Below are 17958 nucleotides of genomic sequence, written 5' to 3'. Positions count from 1 at the left end.
GTTGTTGTCGAGCTAGTTGGTTATTGTCTTGTAAATCTATAAGAAATTGCGCTAAACTGCGCTCGTCCTGTCTATGTGTCTTTTTTTTTTGTAACGTTTTTATCAAAACGAGGCTACTGTCGAGGTACAGTGGTGAGCAGCCTTGTCTAGAGCGCTCGGGTGGTGCACTTCCTTGCAAACAAATCCAGATTTTGTGGCAGCCTCTAGGGTCCAGCTGCAACGCTTGCACGGAAGTAGCGCCAGATAGCCTCGTAAACAAAGCAGGAACGAAAACTTTGCCCTGTAATGAGGGGCTGCTCTCTAATTTCGGTTTTTGTTACCAAGTGCGCACTGCTCAAGCGCTCTAGACAAGGCTGCTCACCATTGTACTCGTCACTCTAGTTTGGTTCGAGTGGCGGTAAATAGTACTCCATTTCTAGCTACAAATTTTTGGAAAATAAATTCGCCTTCTGCTACCAAGCGTCCGTAAACAGAGGCGCAAAATTAACATCCAACCAATCGGATTTTACTCCGAGCAAAATTTTATTGGAGTCGTTCTCAGTGTTACTTAAATAAGTAAGCAAACGTTTACCGAAAAGTACCTTCTATCCAAAAATCAACAAAATTTTGTTATCTTTTATTTTTCCTCGCAGGGAAGTGGTAAGAATTCAGCAATGGGTCGAAGCAAGGCAGTGGTGGCTTGGGCCGCTGTGCTAACGGCATGTTGGCTGGACCACTGCGAAGCCGGTATGAGCTGGTGGAGCTCGGGTTACACGTACGTGCAGGAATCAAGCTCCGTTGCCCGCGTAGGATGCAACAATGGTAAGCCCGCCACGCAAGCAGCGACAGCACTACTGCAGTCAAGTGCTTTTAATGCGCCTCGCGTGGAAGAGAACTTTACTCAGCGATGATGTGTTCGCGGGTGACGTCATTGCTTGCTTTGGGAATGCACCAAGCATAAGCGGCGGCATGAAGCCCCTTTTGACGCGATAGCATCACAAGTGACGTCACCAAACTCGAAGTGACGTCACGTCCGGTAAAGGCATAAAGAGTTTATAGTGCTATCGCATATTGCTAACACACAGGATAATTAGGCATCCCTGTGATTTTTTTATGTATAAGAGTCCTTAAACATTTATTATTAATGGCCATAGGTTATGAAGAACGGAAAGGCACTGCACCAGTCTGACTCGGGATGACCACCCGAACTGAGCTTTTTAGGGAAGTGACGAAAAAGCGGGTTAAATGAGTGAGAGAAAAACAAAATGACAGCTCTAACGCGGTTAAAGCGAGTATGACTAGCGAAACAATTTGGTTTCGAATTAGCTTGAGTATTGCCTAAACGTTGCCTTACGGCAACATCTTCAAGACAACTTCTTTTAAAGTTCCGTACCACGTGACCTTCCCCTAGCCCCACTGTATCCAAGTCATTTCATCTCAAAGGCCTAAGGTCAAGGGTCAAAAGTAGAGGCTTCAGAGATCCATCGGCTTTTTCAGAATTGCTAACGAAGTAGTGCTTTATGCCCAATGAAAAGCGTAGCATTTCGACAGGACAAAGAAAGGCGAGAACAGGACGGGTGCTAAACTTACAACTGAATGAAAACGAACAACGAAAAAACTTTCCATCACTGAGCAACCACACGCATGCGCGAATCCTGAAAGAATGCAAGAAAGCACCAACAATGACAACATAAAGAGACCTGTAGTGAGTGCTCTCACTAAACATCAAATCCGACGCATACACGCACAATAAAGATACTCTGACGCCCTAAAGTGTGGGCGAGGCTGTCGACACTCATTCGCAAAACTAGGAATCCTTATTCATCTTTATATTCTACATAAACTAATTCCTTGCAGCACCGGTTATTATTGCCACTTTTACTGTTTACAGGCAGTTATTTGTATCAAACCTTTATGAACCTGTTCTACATCAATCGGAACAATCTCTTGTTCGAGGTGGAAAAAATAATTTGACAGGCGTTTGCGAACCTTTTAAGAGGATAAACTTTGAGATCGCCGCGGCGAACCGCGTTGGAGCAATCCGAAAGCAAAACGTCCAGTAAATTTCAGGTTCTTCTTCTTCCTTCCTTGCACCAGAGGTGCCCCGCCAGAGACGGTTTGTTTGACTTGAAGACTGAAGCGTTTCTTCGCACCAGGGGTGCCCCGTCAGAGACGGTCTTGCGATGAGTTGAGATGCAGGGGTAAGGCGAACACTTGAAGATTTATGTACATATAATTACAGCATATACAAATTAAGGTGCACTAGAGACATATTAAGCAGCAAAAGAACAAGCAACAAAAAGGCGGGACTGGCTAACACTAGGGGAGGCCCCTACTCGGCATAGCCGAAGATGCATCGCGTCTCACCTTAGCGCAGAACCCCGCTTCCGGCTCCGGGGCCCGGTTTTAAAGCCCTAAAGGCCGGCCCACATTTGGTGGCTTCCAATCATGTTACAATGTTCACATGATTGGTTTATCGAGAGCCTGGCCAGCCCTCCAGCTCCTGTAAGGTGATGAACCCTCTCCACCACAAAATAAAAATAAAAACAAATACACATTCGTGCCAGCACGTGCGCGTGTCGGTACCGCGGGGCGGGGGGACACCCGTACTTCCCGGCGCGTTCGCGAGCGGCGGCGTTCCAAGAAAGGAGACGCTTCGCTTTGAGCGCCCCCAGCCGCGTTCCGATGACCCCGCGTACACTACCGATCCCTTACACGTCCACACACTATATCGACGTCCGTGGCTATTCTGACCTCCATGTACTGTATCGACGTCCATGGATATTTTGACCTCTGAGTGTATTTTTCAATGGTTTTGTCGCGTTTAATTAATTCGCAAATTGCACCTCATCGACGAAATTTTTCCCACAGCAACATTTTATCACCCACTACCTACCGCAATGAAACTTCCACGTATTTATCTTCAGAGAACGACGTAATCGTGCCGACAAAATTTGCAGACAGAATTTGGGACTTTTTTCTGGCGCGACAGTCATAATGCTCTCGCATTAATAAAGTGGGACCCTTCTTTTTGCAAATATCATGTTCTTTTGACAACAAAAGCTAATCGGCTTGAGAGTTCCGACCAGTTCCGTAATCCAAGCTTTGTTACGCTCCATCCCAGGATACAACGACGGAAGTTTTGAGCGCTTTCTGGAACACTCCCTCGACGGCACGCTGGGGAAGATGCCAGCGATGTACGCCTCCCGGATGAAGCTTGAATATCAGGACCACGATTGGGAGTCTTACGTTGTGGATGGAGTAGACTGGCTTCGACGCGTTGGGCCCGTCCGAACCATCTGCATGGACGGAATGCCGGTAATGACCACAGTGCTTAAAACTATTTTACCTCGCCGTTAGTCACTAAGCCTTGGCGGTACTCACGTAAGCTATTTAGAGGTGGACGACTCAAAAGGTCATTTGCGTCATGTCCCAATACGGAACTTGCTGTGCATATCATGCGTCTGCTAGAGAGGACATAGTAGCAGTACTAAACAACCTTCTTTCCCAGTTATCAGAAAATATCAGAATTTAGTTAACCAGCTTACTACTTAAGACAATTCACCGGCTTTCCGGTGTCCGCCCCCATTTATAATACTATAAGCCCTATTTTAAGACGAAAGCCTTTAATGGCTTATACTGTCGTCCATCAGTTGTTAACAAAGCGTGTCACACGCGTTTAACTCGGGAACTAAAAAAGAAAACCAGTGGTTGCTTCAGATAAAGCAGGAAAAAATGAACCTAGAAGCCAAGTTTTATGAATGTAGATTAATTATCTAACTAATTATAGGCAAAATTGTCGAAATTGTGTCGAAATAGCGAGGACGTCGATATAGCCACGGGAACGGCGTGACGTCACATCCACCGGAAGTCGTCACGGCATAATGTCCTCGGCTTTCGCCTCTCAACACTTTGGTTGCCAAAGTGTCCTCTCAATTTTTTACCTTTAAAAGCCTATTTTTGAAAATTAGTTACGTTTGCCTGAAACGCCCTGCAATGCACACGCACACCCGTCTGCATATGTGCTCACGCACGAAATGTACGCTTGAATTAAAAAAAAATACCGCAGATCACTTGTGTAATATATCTGTGTTTTTTTACTACTGACAGGGACATAAAATGAATATTTTCAGAAATGCCATATTCGGCGCATGCCTCGCAGGTTGTCGAGTTCCGACTACAGTCCGACATGCCCGTGGTGGCGTCACTGCCGTTGGACACCAGATTCGGCACCCTCTTAGTGAATGTCACGCATCACGGCTTGAGCGTTGACTTGGAAATCCCGATCGGAATTCAACGATCGTCCAGCTCCCGTCGCTGCAGTCTGGCCTGTGACATCAGCATTTATACCGGCCCGGTTACCGTCTCGCTGTCGTCTGCGCTGACCACTGTCAACGGCCTTTGCGGAAGGATGCGATTCGTCAGCTGTCAAAGCAGCCGACGCAGCATCGCGGAGAGCTTCGCAAGCGACGCCCTCCGTCCATCTCTGGCAAAGGACCACATCGAGCCATGGCTGAAGAGGGAATTGCGCAGTGAGTTGACCATTGACCGGGATTCGAGAAAGTACACTGACTCTAAGCATGTATGATAATAATAGTGGAATACATTATTTAGTAATTTTCTTTCAGAGCTCAACGCCTAGCGCAACACTGAAGTACGTTACGAAATTTGCGATCGGCGTAAAAAAAATAAAAGTAGTGCATATTTTTCTATTATCTTTCCTTTTATAACATTCTTAGAGAGGAAGGGGGGGGGGGGGGCAAATCATGGGCAGTACACAAAAGTTGTTTTCACAGGCTGCTTATGCAACCAGGGGAAAAAAACTTAAATGAATATTGTCGTCGTCTACCTCCTAACTGGCTGGCACCGATTACTAAACTTTTTAGCCGCAGGAGCAAGCGTACATGTTTGTATTGTCCCTGAAGTCGTTAATTTGGTCGGTTTTTCGTAGTTTGCATGTGTACTGAGATAATCCTTTGTAAATTATAAACTTAGTCTGAGTAAGTACACAAGCAAAGAGGTGACCATGGGCGCAAAACTCCCCCCGGTGTGACGCAGGTTTTACTATCCCTACTGAAACGGACCACAGGAGTAGCTCGTATGGAATTATGGGAAGATGGAGTCCATAAGATATGGAAAGACATATGGACATCCATACGTTTTCTGTATGGTTTCCATAAAACGTGAATGACATCATATGTGGTCCGTAAGTTTCCATACGTACAGTCTTTGCCAGAAGTAACCAGGCTGGATGGTTTGCTTCTCATTCGTATAGTAGAGCCCTCACGGCTTCCCTAAAGATCGAAAAGTGATTTGAAGGTGAGCACAGGGGTTCTCCTTACCATACAGAGATCTAGAGCTTGAGGGCTAGAATAATAGCTTTATAATATGACTGAGAAGCAAACCATGCAGCCTGGTTACTTTTGGCAAAGACTGTACTTTCCATAATGTCCATACCGACTCCATACACTCTGTACTGACTCTATATAGTCCATATGAAAATACGTGGATTTATGGGACTCACATTATGGAAACTTTCAGTAGGGATGGCGCTTTGTCTGTCAACTGAACAGAACGACTGCTGAAGCTGACATATTTTTCGTTTCACTTTCGGCTACCGAAATGTAAGACGCGCCCTACGCAACAGCTTCGTTGTAGTACTAAGAAGGAGGACCGCTGAAGGAGTACTGCCGAAACCACTAGAGGAGCACTGTCAGGCATGTTAGAAAAGAACTATCAGCTCCGATAGTGGGAGTACTGTCAAGGCCAGTAGGAAAGCACTATTGAGCCAGTAGGGAAGCGTTCAAATGCACGTCTACTTTTTCGAAATATAGCCCTTCCTGCCCGTCCTTAAACAACACAGAACATAGCCGCGAAAATCGAACAGTACGAGAATTACTCCTCGGGAAATTCCATTTGACCAGTTATCACTTCTTTGCCCAATTTTTTTGATATGTTAATTGTCTTAGTATTCGATTCATATCTTTAGTAGTTGCTTTAGATGCTAAAAGCAAAATTACTCTTCACTGTTCAAAGCGATAAGCAACTTAGCGCTTGTTTCAAAACTCCTACATGTGTCAAGACCTGCTGCATGCTAGCTTCTTTTCGTTTTTCCTCATTTCAGGTTCCTCTCTACGAAGAATCGTGAGTCAGCGGTGGATTTCGTACAACTAATCTTCGACCTCCAACGTTTCCTGCTACAGAGGGACATCATAACTCAAGTCGATCAATTTTTACGGAGTGCATTTCTACGTCCGAATCAACATATCCCATCTTATATCTTTAAGAACAGTTTTTGTTCTAGGCAATAAACAGAGAAGTTTGACAACAAGCTGAAAGCAGAAAATGTACGCCAAAATTGTGGTTTGCTCTATTAAATTTCGTTTTGAAATATTTCGTGTATGGTCAGCTAACTAAAAACAGAGTTAAGGTAGGGACTCAAAGTCCTTTAGAGTTGTGAATGCGAAAGCAGCCATTGGCCTAAAGGCCTATTATATGAGAACCGCAACATACAACTCAGGCTACAAATGGTGACGCAACAAGAGGCTCATGAACCCAGTCGATCGCCTGCTTTGCCTACATGGCACAAGATTGCTGTAAATAGTACTCCGATTTCGCAGTTAAACTATAGGGCTGCCTTTTAGAAGGTATGGGGAACATACATTTTAACTATTACGATCAAAAGCTACGCGGATCAAACAAATTGTAATATCAAGTGCACACACAATCAGGAAGCATGAGAAGGTACGGGTGAATGACCAATTAAGAATAGTAAGATTTTATTCGTAGGTAACATTAAAGCCAGCACTTGCTTTGAGAGATCACCCAGGAAAAGTTTAATGAAACAACTGGCCTCATTAAAAAGTATGTGCCTAATATAAACATAGAAGTAGCAACAGTCTATCAAGATTCCGCAAAGTGAGGATACCATGGCACGTGACATATATATGAATCTATTCTCTGATCAACGATAATAAGGCAAAATAACAAGGCAGAATCCCAACGGAATATCTACAAAACTCACTCTTACCAAAAACCTTTTCAGACGCAGTTTCCAGCGCTCAGCAACACGTAATTAGTATAAACGTTCAGTGCAGTGTTCACTTTGCGAGATATCGGGCTGTATATCTCTCCAAAGCGTCCCACGATGCCTGTGTACACTTTAAATCACCGAAATTTCATGCCACTAAAGACCTGTGTATCAAAATAACTGTCAAAAGCACGCTGTCGGTGGTGTTGCTTCACCACGAACACAAATAAATCTCACGCGTTATTTGCCTCCGTGCAGTACACACAACGTATAAACACAGTTAAATTGCACCTGCCAGAAAATGAACAAAATTCACAACAAAGCATTTGCGCTTTCCTAAAAGCTCCTAAGCTATCATCCGAAACACATCTCACACCTCCTATACAGGCGTTATCAGCAACATGTCTGGCTCCTATAGGCTTTCATTGACAACGGCATATCATACATGTCCGACATCCTCGGACAAAAATTTTGAAAATTGGAAAATCGTAAGATACTCTGGGGAAAATATTGAAGGCTACGGTCCATTCTTCTGATATATAGCAAAATCTTTCTTTTAAAGCGTTTCCATCAATCGCATCAAACAGTTAAGACTGCCTTAAAAAGTAATAGGGAACGCTTTTGACGATAGCAAAAATGTTAATAGAAAACAAAAATGCAAGACGGCCGTCGAGCGATCTGCGGATATATTGAGTGTTATAGTGAAATCTTACGTTATATGAAAAAAACTGCGTTCATGAACGGTTCCCGCCTTACAAAAAAAGTTTTAGACAGTCTATAGAGTGTCTATAGACATCTCTCTATAAAGTCTATAGACTGTCTATAGACAAATCCTAGAGAACAGTCTATAGGCAATACAAATTCCATAGACAGTCTATAGGCAATATATAGCTTTATGCCCATACACTTTTAGTAGATTTTTGTCTATAAACCATTTTTATAAGGGTCGCTCAAAACTGCTGTTGTCCATAATTCTTGGGTACTTACCAAGGAGTGTAACACCGCAGCGTCCTTGCGTAATGCAACTGGAGTAGTTCTAAATTTTACACTGCCCTAAGGAGCACTACTTCTTCGCGGGCTGTGCGCTCTTCGTCTCGAACGGCATCGTCTTTCCGGGGCGGCAGCAACGTCATACCTGTTGTGTCCCCTTATTGCTTTTGTGTGTGTGCGCCCCCTCCTAACGACCACTCGCATTCCCCTCCTAACGACAATTCGCATCCTCCTCCTAACGACCACTCAATCCTCCTCCTAACGACCACTCGCATCCCCTCCTAACGACCGCTTGCCCTTCGTCGCACGCTGTCGCCAGAGGCCCCCCCACGGTGCGCCCCCGCACCCTCCTCCTGTTCTGGGAAGCCACTCCCTGCCGTGGACGCTTCTCCACTCCCTCCTTTCTTCGGGCGGCCAGTTCGGCTCCTGCCTCGGTCGACGCTGGTCGCACCCTCTTCGGCTTTAAATAAACGAAGTCTTAAAGTACCGTGTGCGTCTTTCGCTGCATTCAACACAGCGACCGGACACGACGGTGGCGACGAGAAAGTGGATTCGACCCGCGCTACGCAACGCTATTGACAAGCCATGGCTACGCGAGGGTTTCCCAATCAGATACCAGAGTTCAACGGCTCATCGTGGTCATCGTGGGTTGGACGCCTTCAGTTCTACTTTGAAGCTAACAACATCACAGACCCAGCCTTGAAGAGGGCCAACCTGCTGACGCTGTGCGGGGAGCAGACCTACGATACTGTCTGCGCCCTTATTCAGCCAAGCACACCAGCGGCAGTGCCTTACGACGACATCGTAAAAGCGCTGCAAAAGCACTACGACCCAAGACCATCCGAGGTCTACAGCCGGGCTCGCTTCCAACGACGAGATCAACTGGGAGGAGAAACTGTGAGCGCCTACGTAGCCGCGCTCAAGAAGCTCGCTGCCGACTGCAATTTTGGAACGCTGTCGACAACAGCTACCGGGCAGGAGGGAGACGCAGCTTCTTCTGCTAACACCACCATGCTTCCCTTGGACGTGATGTTACGCGACAGATTTGTGTGCGGACTGAGTGACGAGTCACTGCAGCAGCGCCTGTTCGCTGAGAAGGACCTCACATTCAGCAAAGCTTACGACATCGCCGTTCGAGCGGAGAGCGCCGGTCACCAGCAGAGAGGGATTCGCCGGAACACCGAGCCGGTACACCAGACAAGCAACCAGGTGCGCAAGCCTTCTGTTGTTGTAAAATCGGTCAAAAAGGCACAACGCTGCTGGCGGTGTGACGACCAACACAACCCCCAGGGATGTCGATTCCAGTCAGCCACGTGTAATTTTTGCCACAAGCGAGGGCATATCGAAAGAGCATGCATTACGAAACGGAGACTTGCCAAGATAAAGTCACCTTCCCAGCCTAATCACAGCGTCAACGCCTCAGAGAATACGCCGCTATCTGATCTCCATGGAACAACATCAGCAACACCATCTGTGTTGTACGACCTGAACACCATGAATCTCGGCACGCGACCGAAGATTTTTACAGAAGTAAGCGTACATCACCAGCTGATTAAGTTCGAGGTGGACTCCGGCGCAGCCTGTACTCTGATCAGTGAGGACACGTTCCGAACTTCATGGCCATCTGACGCACCCGCCCTGCAACAAGACGACACGCACCTGCGAACGTGGTCAGGACAGAATCTGCCACTATTGGGCTCTGCCAACGTGCAGGTTAACTACAACGGCCAGACCCATACGCTACCTCTGCTTGTTGTGAAGGGCACAGGATCAAGCCTTCTAGGGAGAAACTGGTTTTCTCCACTAGGCGTGATGATATGCGGCATACACCAGACGCCGAGCCAGAACATGGTTGAGCAACTCCAAGAGAAATACGAAAGAGTATTCTCGGAAGAGATTCCAGGAAACGAAGGGCCCCCGGTCACACTGGAGTTGTTGGACAACGCGCAACCCAAATTTCTGAAGGCCAGGCCGGTGCCGTTTGCTCTCCGAGATTCAGTTGAAAAAGAGTTGGACAAACTGGAGCAGCAAGGTGTCATCGAGCCGACGCAGCATTCCATCAAACTCTCAGCGTACGACTACGCTCTGGTCTACCGCAATGGGAGTAAACATCAAAACGCCGATGCGCTAAGCCGTCTGCCACTAGACGCAACTGTTGACGAACCATTTCCACCAGGAGACGTTCTGATGTTCGAAGCACTGCCAGAACCTCCGCTTACAGCAGGCACAGTTGCAGCATCTACGCAGAAGTGCGCAGCTCTCCGGCTAGTTTACACAGCTGTTCAACAAGGCAACGTGCATAAACTCAAAGGGGACAACTTCGACGCTTACCGCAGGCGAGCTACAGAGTTGAGCACCCATCGCGGCTGCATCATATTTGGGTCCCGAGTTGTGATGCCGAGAGAACTACGCGCACAAGCTATGTCTCTCATCCACGCCGGACATCGGGGCATCGTTGCAATGAAAAAGTGTGCCAGAAGCTACATGTGGTGGCCTGGCATTGACAACGACATCGAAACAGTGGTGCGAGAATGCAAGCCTTGCCAGAGCAGCCGGAGCGCCCCGCCGAAAGCTCCTGTCCCAGAATGGGAAAAGCCAGACACACCATGGCACACACTGCACATTGATTTTGCAGGACCAATTGAGGGCTGCACTTTCCTTGTGGTCGTAGATGCCTACACAAAGTGGCTTGAGATAAGGCAAATGGGACAGACGACTTCGGCAGCAGTCATTGACAACCTCCGATCACTATTTGCAACGTTCGGCCTGCCGCGCAAGGTAGTGTCGGACAACGGAACACCGTTTGTGTCTGCGGAGATCCTCAAGTTTTATCGCGACAACGGGATCTCATCAGTTACATCGGCCCCCTACCACCCAGCGACAAACGGACAAGCCGAGCGCTACGTAGCCGAGCTAAAACGCGCCCTTGAAAGAGATCAGACAGGCTCGCTGCAGCGCCGCCTTGCGCGCTTTCTCTTCAAGCAGCACACGACAGTTCAGAGCACAACAGGCGAGACCCCCTCGAAAATGATGTTCGAGCGTGAAATGCGAACCCAGCTCACAGCCATCCTCCCCGAGCCAAAGGCAGAGACGTTCCGAAAAAAAAAAAAAGCAATTCCGCGCTGCGGCACGCTTAATGAGGGGCAGCGCGTCCTCGCCCGACAGTTTCTGAAAAAGCCACGCTGGGAGGAAGCTACAATTGTCAGACGCATAGGCCTGCGCTCTTGGCTCGTCAACATACATGGCACAGTAGCACGCCGACATCTCAACCAGCTGCGTAGATTTACGACGCCGTCTGAGAGCTGTCCGCCAGCGGAGAGAACACGTGCACCATCTTCCCACATAGCCTGGCACCTCTTCCCGGAAGAAGAGACTTCGCCCAGGACAGACCTAGGAGACACAGCAAACAACAGCCAGCCTACAAGTGTTTCTCCCCCGAGCGCACAAAGCCAGCGCGCCTCCACGCGTGAGCGCCGACCCCCTGCACGATACCAGGCAACTTTCTAAGGGGGAAGGAAGTGTTGTGTCCCCTTATTGCTTTTGTGTGTGTGCGCCCCCTCCTAACGACCACTCGCATTCCCCTCCTAACGACAGTTCGCATCCTCCTCCTAACGACCACTCAATCCTCCTCCTAACGACCACTCGCATCCCCTCCTAACGACCGCTTGCCCTTCGTCGCACGCTGTCGCCAGAGGCCCCCCCACGGTGCGCCCCCGCACCCTCCTCCTGTTCTGGGAAGCCACTCCCTGCCGTGGACGCTTCTCCACTCCCTCCTTTCTTCGGGCGGCCAGTTCGGCTCCTGCCTCGGTCGACGCTGGTCGCACCCTCTTCGGCTTTAAATAAACGAAGTCTTAAAGTACCGTGTGCGTCTTTCGCTGCATTCAACACAGCGACCGGACACGACAATACCCTACGACTGGAAGTACGACTCCAACCGCGGCTGGCATGGCAAAATGCGCGCAAATAGCCGGCGAGAACTTAACACCAGGGCAATGTTACCAAGCTCTTGAAATTAACGCTGATAAAAGGCGAGCAGCCGCAAGCAACGAAGTGGTGAAGTCCCGAGATGCCGAGAGCTACACAGGCCTGTTAAGACCGGCAGCACGTTGGCTGGCCGCTAGCGATAAGCAACTAGAGTCATGGTGGATAGCATACGAGCTGCTTCCGGCTGCTGACAGAAAACGCGAGCATTTTTTATGCGAAGCATACTACTTTAGCTACCACTTCAGCCCTTCACCGTGGTTATGCGCCTCCAAATCACGTGACACATGACGTCACACCACGTGACACGATGACGTCACGGCAGTGAAGAAACGGGGGCCCACCTCGCGCCGTCGCTGTGGTTGTGCGCCTCCAGATCACGTGATACATGACGTCACACCACGTGACACGATGACGTCACGACAGTGCAGAAACGGGGGCCCACCTCGCGCCGTCGCTGTGGTTGTGCGCCTCCAAATCACGTGATACATGATGTCACACCACGTGACACGATGACGTCACGACAGTGGAGAAACGGGGGCCCACCTCGCGCCGTCGCTGTGGTTGTGCGCCTCCAAATTACGCGACACGATGATGCTTCGCATTCTCCAGGCTTAACCAAGTTAAGCCTCAGCCATTTTTTTTCATCAAAAACGGGTTGTACTTTCCAACAAAATCTACGAAAGCAAACCATTTCCAAAACCAGTAACTAGAATGATGTTTCAAATGGTTATGAACCACAAAAATAAAACCAATTATTCTTTTTCATTCGTACTTGGTCACTAACCTCATTTTGGCGCTTGCGTTCTACTGCCTCAACTGATGTCGCTGGCACTTTGTTCTAGACCGCAATCCAGCCCCGCCATCGCGACCGAGATGAATTCACCTCGGTCTAAATCTTTCGCATGGGTGCTGCTAAATCATTGGCGCCAACGTAGTCTGCCCCAGAAAACAGATTTGGCTTCCTCTCACCAACGCTACACTCCATTTCTTGATTTATGTCTTTATCTACACGCATGGAATCTTGATTTCTGTTGCACACAAAACCATATTGCACACAAAACAGAAGCATTAAACCCAACACAACACAACGCATACAGCACAACCTTTTTTTGAAATAACGATATCTGAAATATTCATATCTGAAATATATCGATATCTGAAATATTCACAAATCCATTCACCCTAGCGCAAAATAAAGGACTATTGCACTAAGACAACTCGCCGGCCCACAAACCGACCGTTGCAATTTGAAAACGGCATGAATTGGACTGCTAGCTGCTTCTTTACGCGCAGTGTTTTGACTAGGCCCGCGAGAGTTCTGCATAAGATTGACTCCATAGCATCCGCACCTAGATAAGTCTATGGGTTGCATGTGCGCTGTATTGAACCGAAAGCTCCACTCTCCGAGCTGCAAATTTCAAGGTCAACAACATTTCACTTTGACCTTGAGCCAGGCTTCACACGCCTGACGTCACAACACGTGACTTTCCACAGCTGGAGATGGGCTCCGCCTGCGCCGCGGCGCTCGCCTCGCCGCAGCGTCGAGCCTCCACCGTACCACGTGACATGACCACGTGATTAGCACTCTCCTCTCCCCACTCACTTCAGTTGGAGCCGTTCGGGGCTCGACTCTGCGGAGCGATGGAGGCCGCTCTTTCGCTCGTCTCATTAGGCTTAACTGAGTTAAACCCCCGCCATTTTTGGGGGGCTCAAGCGTCGCTGTCGTTGCTGATTCGTGTAAAGCGTTGATTAAGTTGGGTACCTTTACAACCGGCATTTTCGTGCAGGTTGGATGTACCATTTTCGAGAATCTTGCATTTCGGCTGTTTAAATGTTTATAGATGCAAGGGAAAGCTATTCCAAAGCGTATTGGTAACGTCACACAAAAGTCTAAAGAGAAAGAAAATTAACATAATTCAATGACCCTTTGAGCAAAACAATAAAGTAACATGGTTGTAATGTTTTGAAGCTACCTGGCAGGTGCCATAAAAAGGGAAAGAGGTGCCGGAGGAGGAAGAGCTTGCACTATAATGTGCTATGTATGCATTGGCTCTTAGGACTCCTAGTGCCATAGTCTATACATTTGGGCATGTATACCTCAACAGTGAGGAAGAGATAAGTAAAAAAAATGTTGTTAAGGCACCGGCGAGATTCGAACTCACGATCTCCTGTTTACTAGACAGGCGCTTTAACCAACTAAGCCACGACGCCGACGAGGCACCGCACCGAGCGCATCCTTGAAACAATTAATTCCGACTGCGTCACCGCATTTCCTGGATATAATTATTGTTCAGTGCACGTTGTCTCTGCGCCTTCACGACTTGCCCATCAGCAAGGACAGCGCGCAGGCAGAGCGTGCCTAGAGTCACAAAAGAACAGCCGCCGAGACCGGTTTCCTACTCGATGGAAATTTCTTTTCCGGGGACACCGTTTTTACTAGCCAGAGATTAAGCCCAAAAAACAACGCACTCTCCCGTGCGCCTGTGTTCAATATCGCGCATCTTTAACAAGACAACTTATCATGAGATACCTCATGATCGCATGATTTTGACCTTGAGCAAAACATGAGTGAGCACCTATAGACAGGCAAAGCAGAAAGATAGTCTACAAAGTAATATGAAGAAATTTGAAGATAAAAGCAACAGTTTCGGAAGAGAACCATACTGGGCAATTCCGTACAGAGGCATTTTTCAGCGGGAAACCTCTTATGAACGTATTTTTTTCTTATAATGTAAGGTTTCCCTTTAACAATCAATAAATCCACAGATCACCAGGCCGCAGTCCTGATTTTTTTTCATAGCGCTTTTGCTATCGTCCAAATCGTTGCCCATCAGTTTTCTATGGAAGTCTTAACTCTTCGATGGGATCGATGGAAACACTTTAAAAGAAGGATTTTCTCACATATCAGAATAATCGGCCATTAACTTCAATATTTTCATAAAAGTATCTTACAATTTTCTAATTTTCAAAATATTTGCTCGAAATTGTTGGACATGTGTTCATGATCGGCTCCGAAGCATTGGAAGTGGTAAGGGAATACAACTACTTACTGTAAGCAATGACCGCAGATACGGACCATGAGAGGAAAATAATTAGGAGAATAAGATTGAGGTGGAGCGCATTTGGCAGATTCTTTTATATCATGAATGCCAGTTCACCAATATACCTCAAGGTTTGGTTTGGCTTATAGGGTTTAACGTCCCAAAGCGACTCAAGGGAAAAGTATATAGCCGCCGTATCCAGCAAGTGCTCAATACACTTCAAGAGAAAAGTATATAGCCGCCGTATCCTGCAAGTCCTGGCCTAAGGTGCTAAAACGTGGAGTACAGCAAACAGGATTCAGTTTAAATAGAGGATAACGCAGTGATATATAGAAAGAAAATTATAGGTGTAAAGTTTAGAGACAGGAAGACAGCAGCATGCTCCAGGCAACACACGAGAGTTAATGATATCCTGCTCGAAATCAAGGGTAGATAATGTAATGAGAAGGCAAGATCCCCGATGGTCTCTTAAAGCAACAGACGGATTCCAAGAGAGGGCAAGCGTAGCAGGAGGCTGCAGAAGTTCGCAGGAATAAGGTGGCCGCGGCTTGTACAGGACGACGGTGTATAGTTAATACGAGTTATATGAGAGAGGCATTTATCCTGCAGTGGACTTAGGCAGATGATGATAATGATTACCTCAATGAAGTACTGATTTTCTCCAGTCACCGACACCGGTAGACACCGCATCTGTGGACTGAGCGGACGGTTCAGTGGTTGTTCCGATTTGCGCGCTGGATTTCTCTAACATTCTTTGTCGAAAAAAACCCCGGCCATTGCTGTTTTTATACGGAAACATGCTCGCGCGGGGCATAATTTTGGGATTCAAGGTGCATATAAAACAGTGTTGAGAACTACTCAGTGCCGGTACGGACCGTGGCATACTGTGTCGGCATGCTATAAGGCAGTGCTCCTCATAATTCTAATGTGACAAGCTAAAATTGTCAGACAGAGCCTGGTCGAAGGACGACACTGAGAGCTGGCTCGTGCTCAAGTGCAAGATCTCAGCGAAGAAGACGACGAAGACCGCGGTCCCGGTATAGCTGTTCAAAGGTTAACAACAACAAGTTCGAGGCAATGTGAGGTGTCCATGACCCTTTTGCGCTGCAGGATACCGCGGCTAAATCTTTATTTATGCCGATTGGGGCTTTCGATATCCAACCTTTGTGAGTCTTGTGGCGAAATTGAGTCTATAGAACATTTTTTCCTCTCCTACCGGCGGCTCACTGCTCTCCGTAGAATTTACTTGGAGATCCCCCTCGCTCGGCTTGGGCTTCCTCTATCTATTCCGATTCTCTTATCCTTCGGGGCAAGCGCGATTCTATTCACGATTATATAATTTCATCTGGTTGATTCCTCTGCTAGAATGTGATTTCACAACTTTTCCTTCTCCGTATTTTTTCGTTTTGTACAAATTCTAGCTCTGCGTCCCAAATTTTAAATATACTCCATTCCCTGTACATGAGTGCGTTTGAATCCGCTATGCACCCTGGCACCCCCGCCGTGGGTATGTGCCATTCAGCCTGAGGACACCATCATCATCATCAACAACAACAGCTCGAAGACGCATTCCGATCTCCCGGCAATCTGCAAACAGGTGGCAGCCACCCAAGCTGACGAGAATTCCACTGGTGAAAGGAGAAAGCGCCCTGCGGCGACGTCCGCCTGGAAGCGCCAAACCGTTGTACCACTGTTCAACCACAGGCACCGCATTCCTGTGCCACTTCCTTGGCGTGCGGCTGTTCTGAGCGCAAGTCATGTACCAATGGAGCCGACACACCCGAGATGCATGCTCCGCCTTCGGCGTGGCGAGTTGGAAGAAATTAGCTATTTCATTCCTCAAAGGACAGCGCCTACAACCAGTGCGTAAGGTGAGTATACTTAATCAGCCGCCCCTGAAACCACGAGCATATCCGCCGTTTTGCGTCACACCTCGACAATGTTCCAACAGACGCACTTTTTCTGCCCCCCTCCCCTTTAGTGCTCTGTAGTCCTCGGCGTAAGCCTTGGGCCACTGGAGGCGTTCACAGTTGGCAGCGCTACGGAGTGCAAGCAGTTGGCTGATCAGCTCCTGGAGGACGGCACCTGCAGCCACTGCACTAGGCATGTCTACTTTTTCAGTACCCCCTGTGCGCATGTGCAGGCCTGCCAGTTTGGTGAGCAGTTCGACACCGGTCCGACAGATGCTGCCTTTCACTCTAATCTCCTCAGTGCCGAGCTGCCCTCCGAGTACGCCATGGACCACTCGTGCCGACCGCCACCGGAGGCGTACACCATCGGCAGCGTTAAGGGGTGGAACCAGTTGGCTGCTCAGCTCCAGGAGGACGGCACCTACAGCCACTGCACCAGGCCTGATCACTTATTCGGTACCACCGGTACGCGTAGGCAGGCATGCCTGTTTTCTGCGCTTATCGGCACAGAGGTGCCGCAGGGGAGTGCTCCGTAATATTTTCGATCCCTTCGGAATCTTTAACGTGCACTGACATCGCACAGCACATGATAAACTATAGTAGAACTAATGAAAAGCCTGTAAAGTCACAGAGGTACGGCCACACGTGCATTATCGAAAAAATGATTATAGTATCAAAACAGGACAGAGCATGTGCTAAAGAATGTATACCTTGCAAGAGTTATGGACCTGATAAATAGTTGTGTTTCGCTTAGTTCGTACATGTCTATTTCTTGTCTCGTTGGCAGTGTTGAGTTCAGGCAGGCAGTAACTAAGATGCTGAACCAAGTGGCAGCCTTTTTAACCCTCCTTGGATTTCCCACATTCACGTGCTCGCTAAATATTTGGTCATCCGAGTGGGCCCTCAATGAGCGCTGGTGTGGTATTGGCGGAGGAGATAGAGATGCGGTGCAACTCTCACTGTCACTTAACCCGTTGTAAACCGAGAAATAAAATGTGAATGTTGTTTAACAGCCAACATATAG

At 47.9% G+C, this 17958-nt stretch overlaps 1 protein-coding gene and 1 non-coding gene across 2 annotated transcripts in view; one reads left to right on the top strand and one right to left on the bottom strand.

Moving 5' to 3' along the window:
* The window catches only part of LOC149331733 (uncharacterized), a 33143-nt gene extending 15673 nt beyond the window's left edge, over positions 1 to 17470 (top strand). Inside the window, exon 6 of the mRNA XM_089557404.1 lies at positions 17168 to 17470. Within this exon, the coding sequence (XP_089413530.1) occupies positions 17168 to 17470 (303 nt within the window). The remainder of the gene's footprint in view (positions 1 to 17167) is intronic.
* Positions 14121 to 14194, bottom strand: TRNAT-AGU (transfer RNA threonine (anticodon AGU)). Its single transcript has one exon. It is a non-coding gene; the product is annotated as a tRNA-Thr (tRNA).
* Positions 17471 to 17958: the final 488 nt, after the last annotated feature.

The sequence above is a fragment of the Amblyomma mixtum genome, chromosome 8 (genome assembly GCF_055824585.1).
Source record: "Amblyomma mixtum isolate Tamu chromosome 8, ASM5582458v1, whole genome shotgun sequence".
Classification (NCBI taxonomy): Eukaryota; Metazoa; Arthropoda; class Arachnida; order Ixodida; family Ixodidae; genus Amblyomma; species Amblyomma mixtum.
The sequence above is the reverse complement of the archived record's forward strand: the minus strand, read 5'-3'. Positions and strand labels throughout refer to the sequence as shown.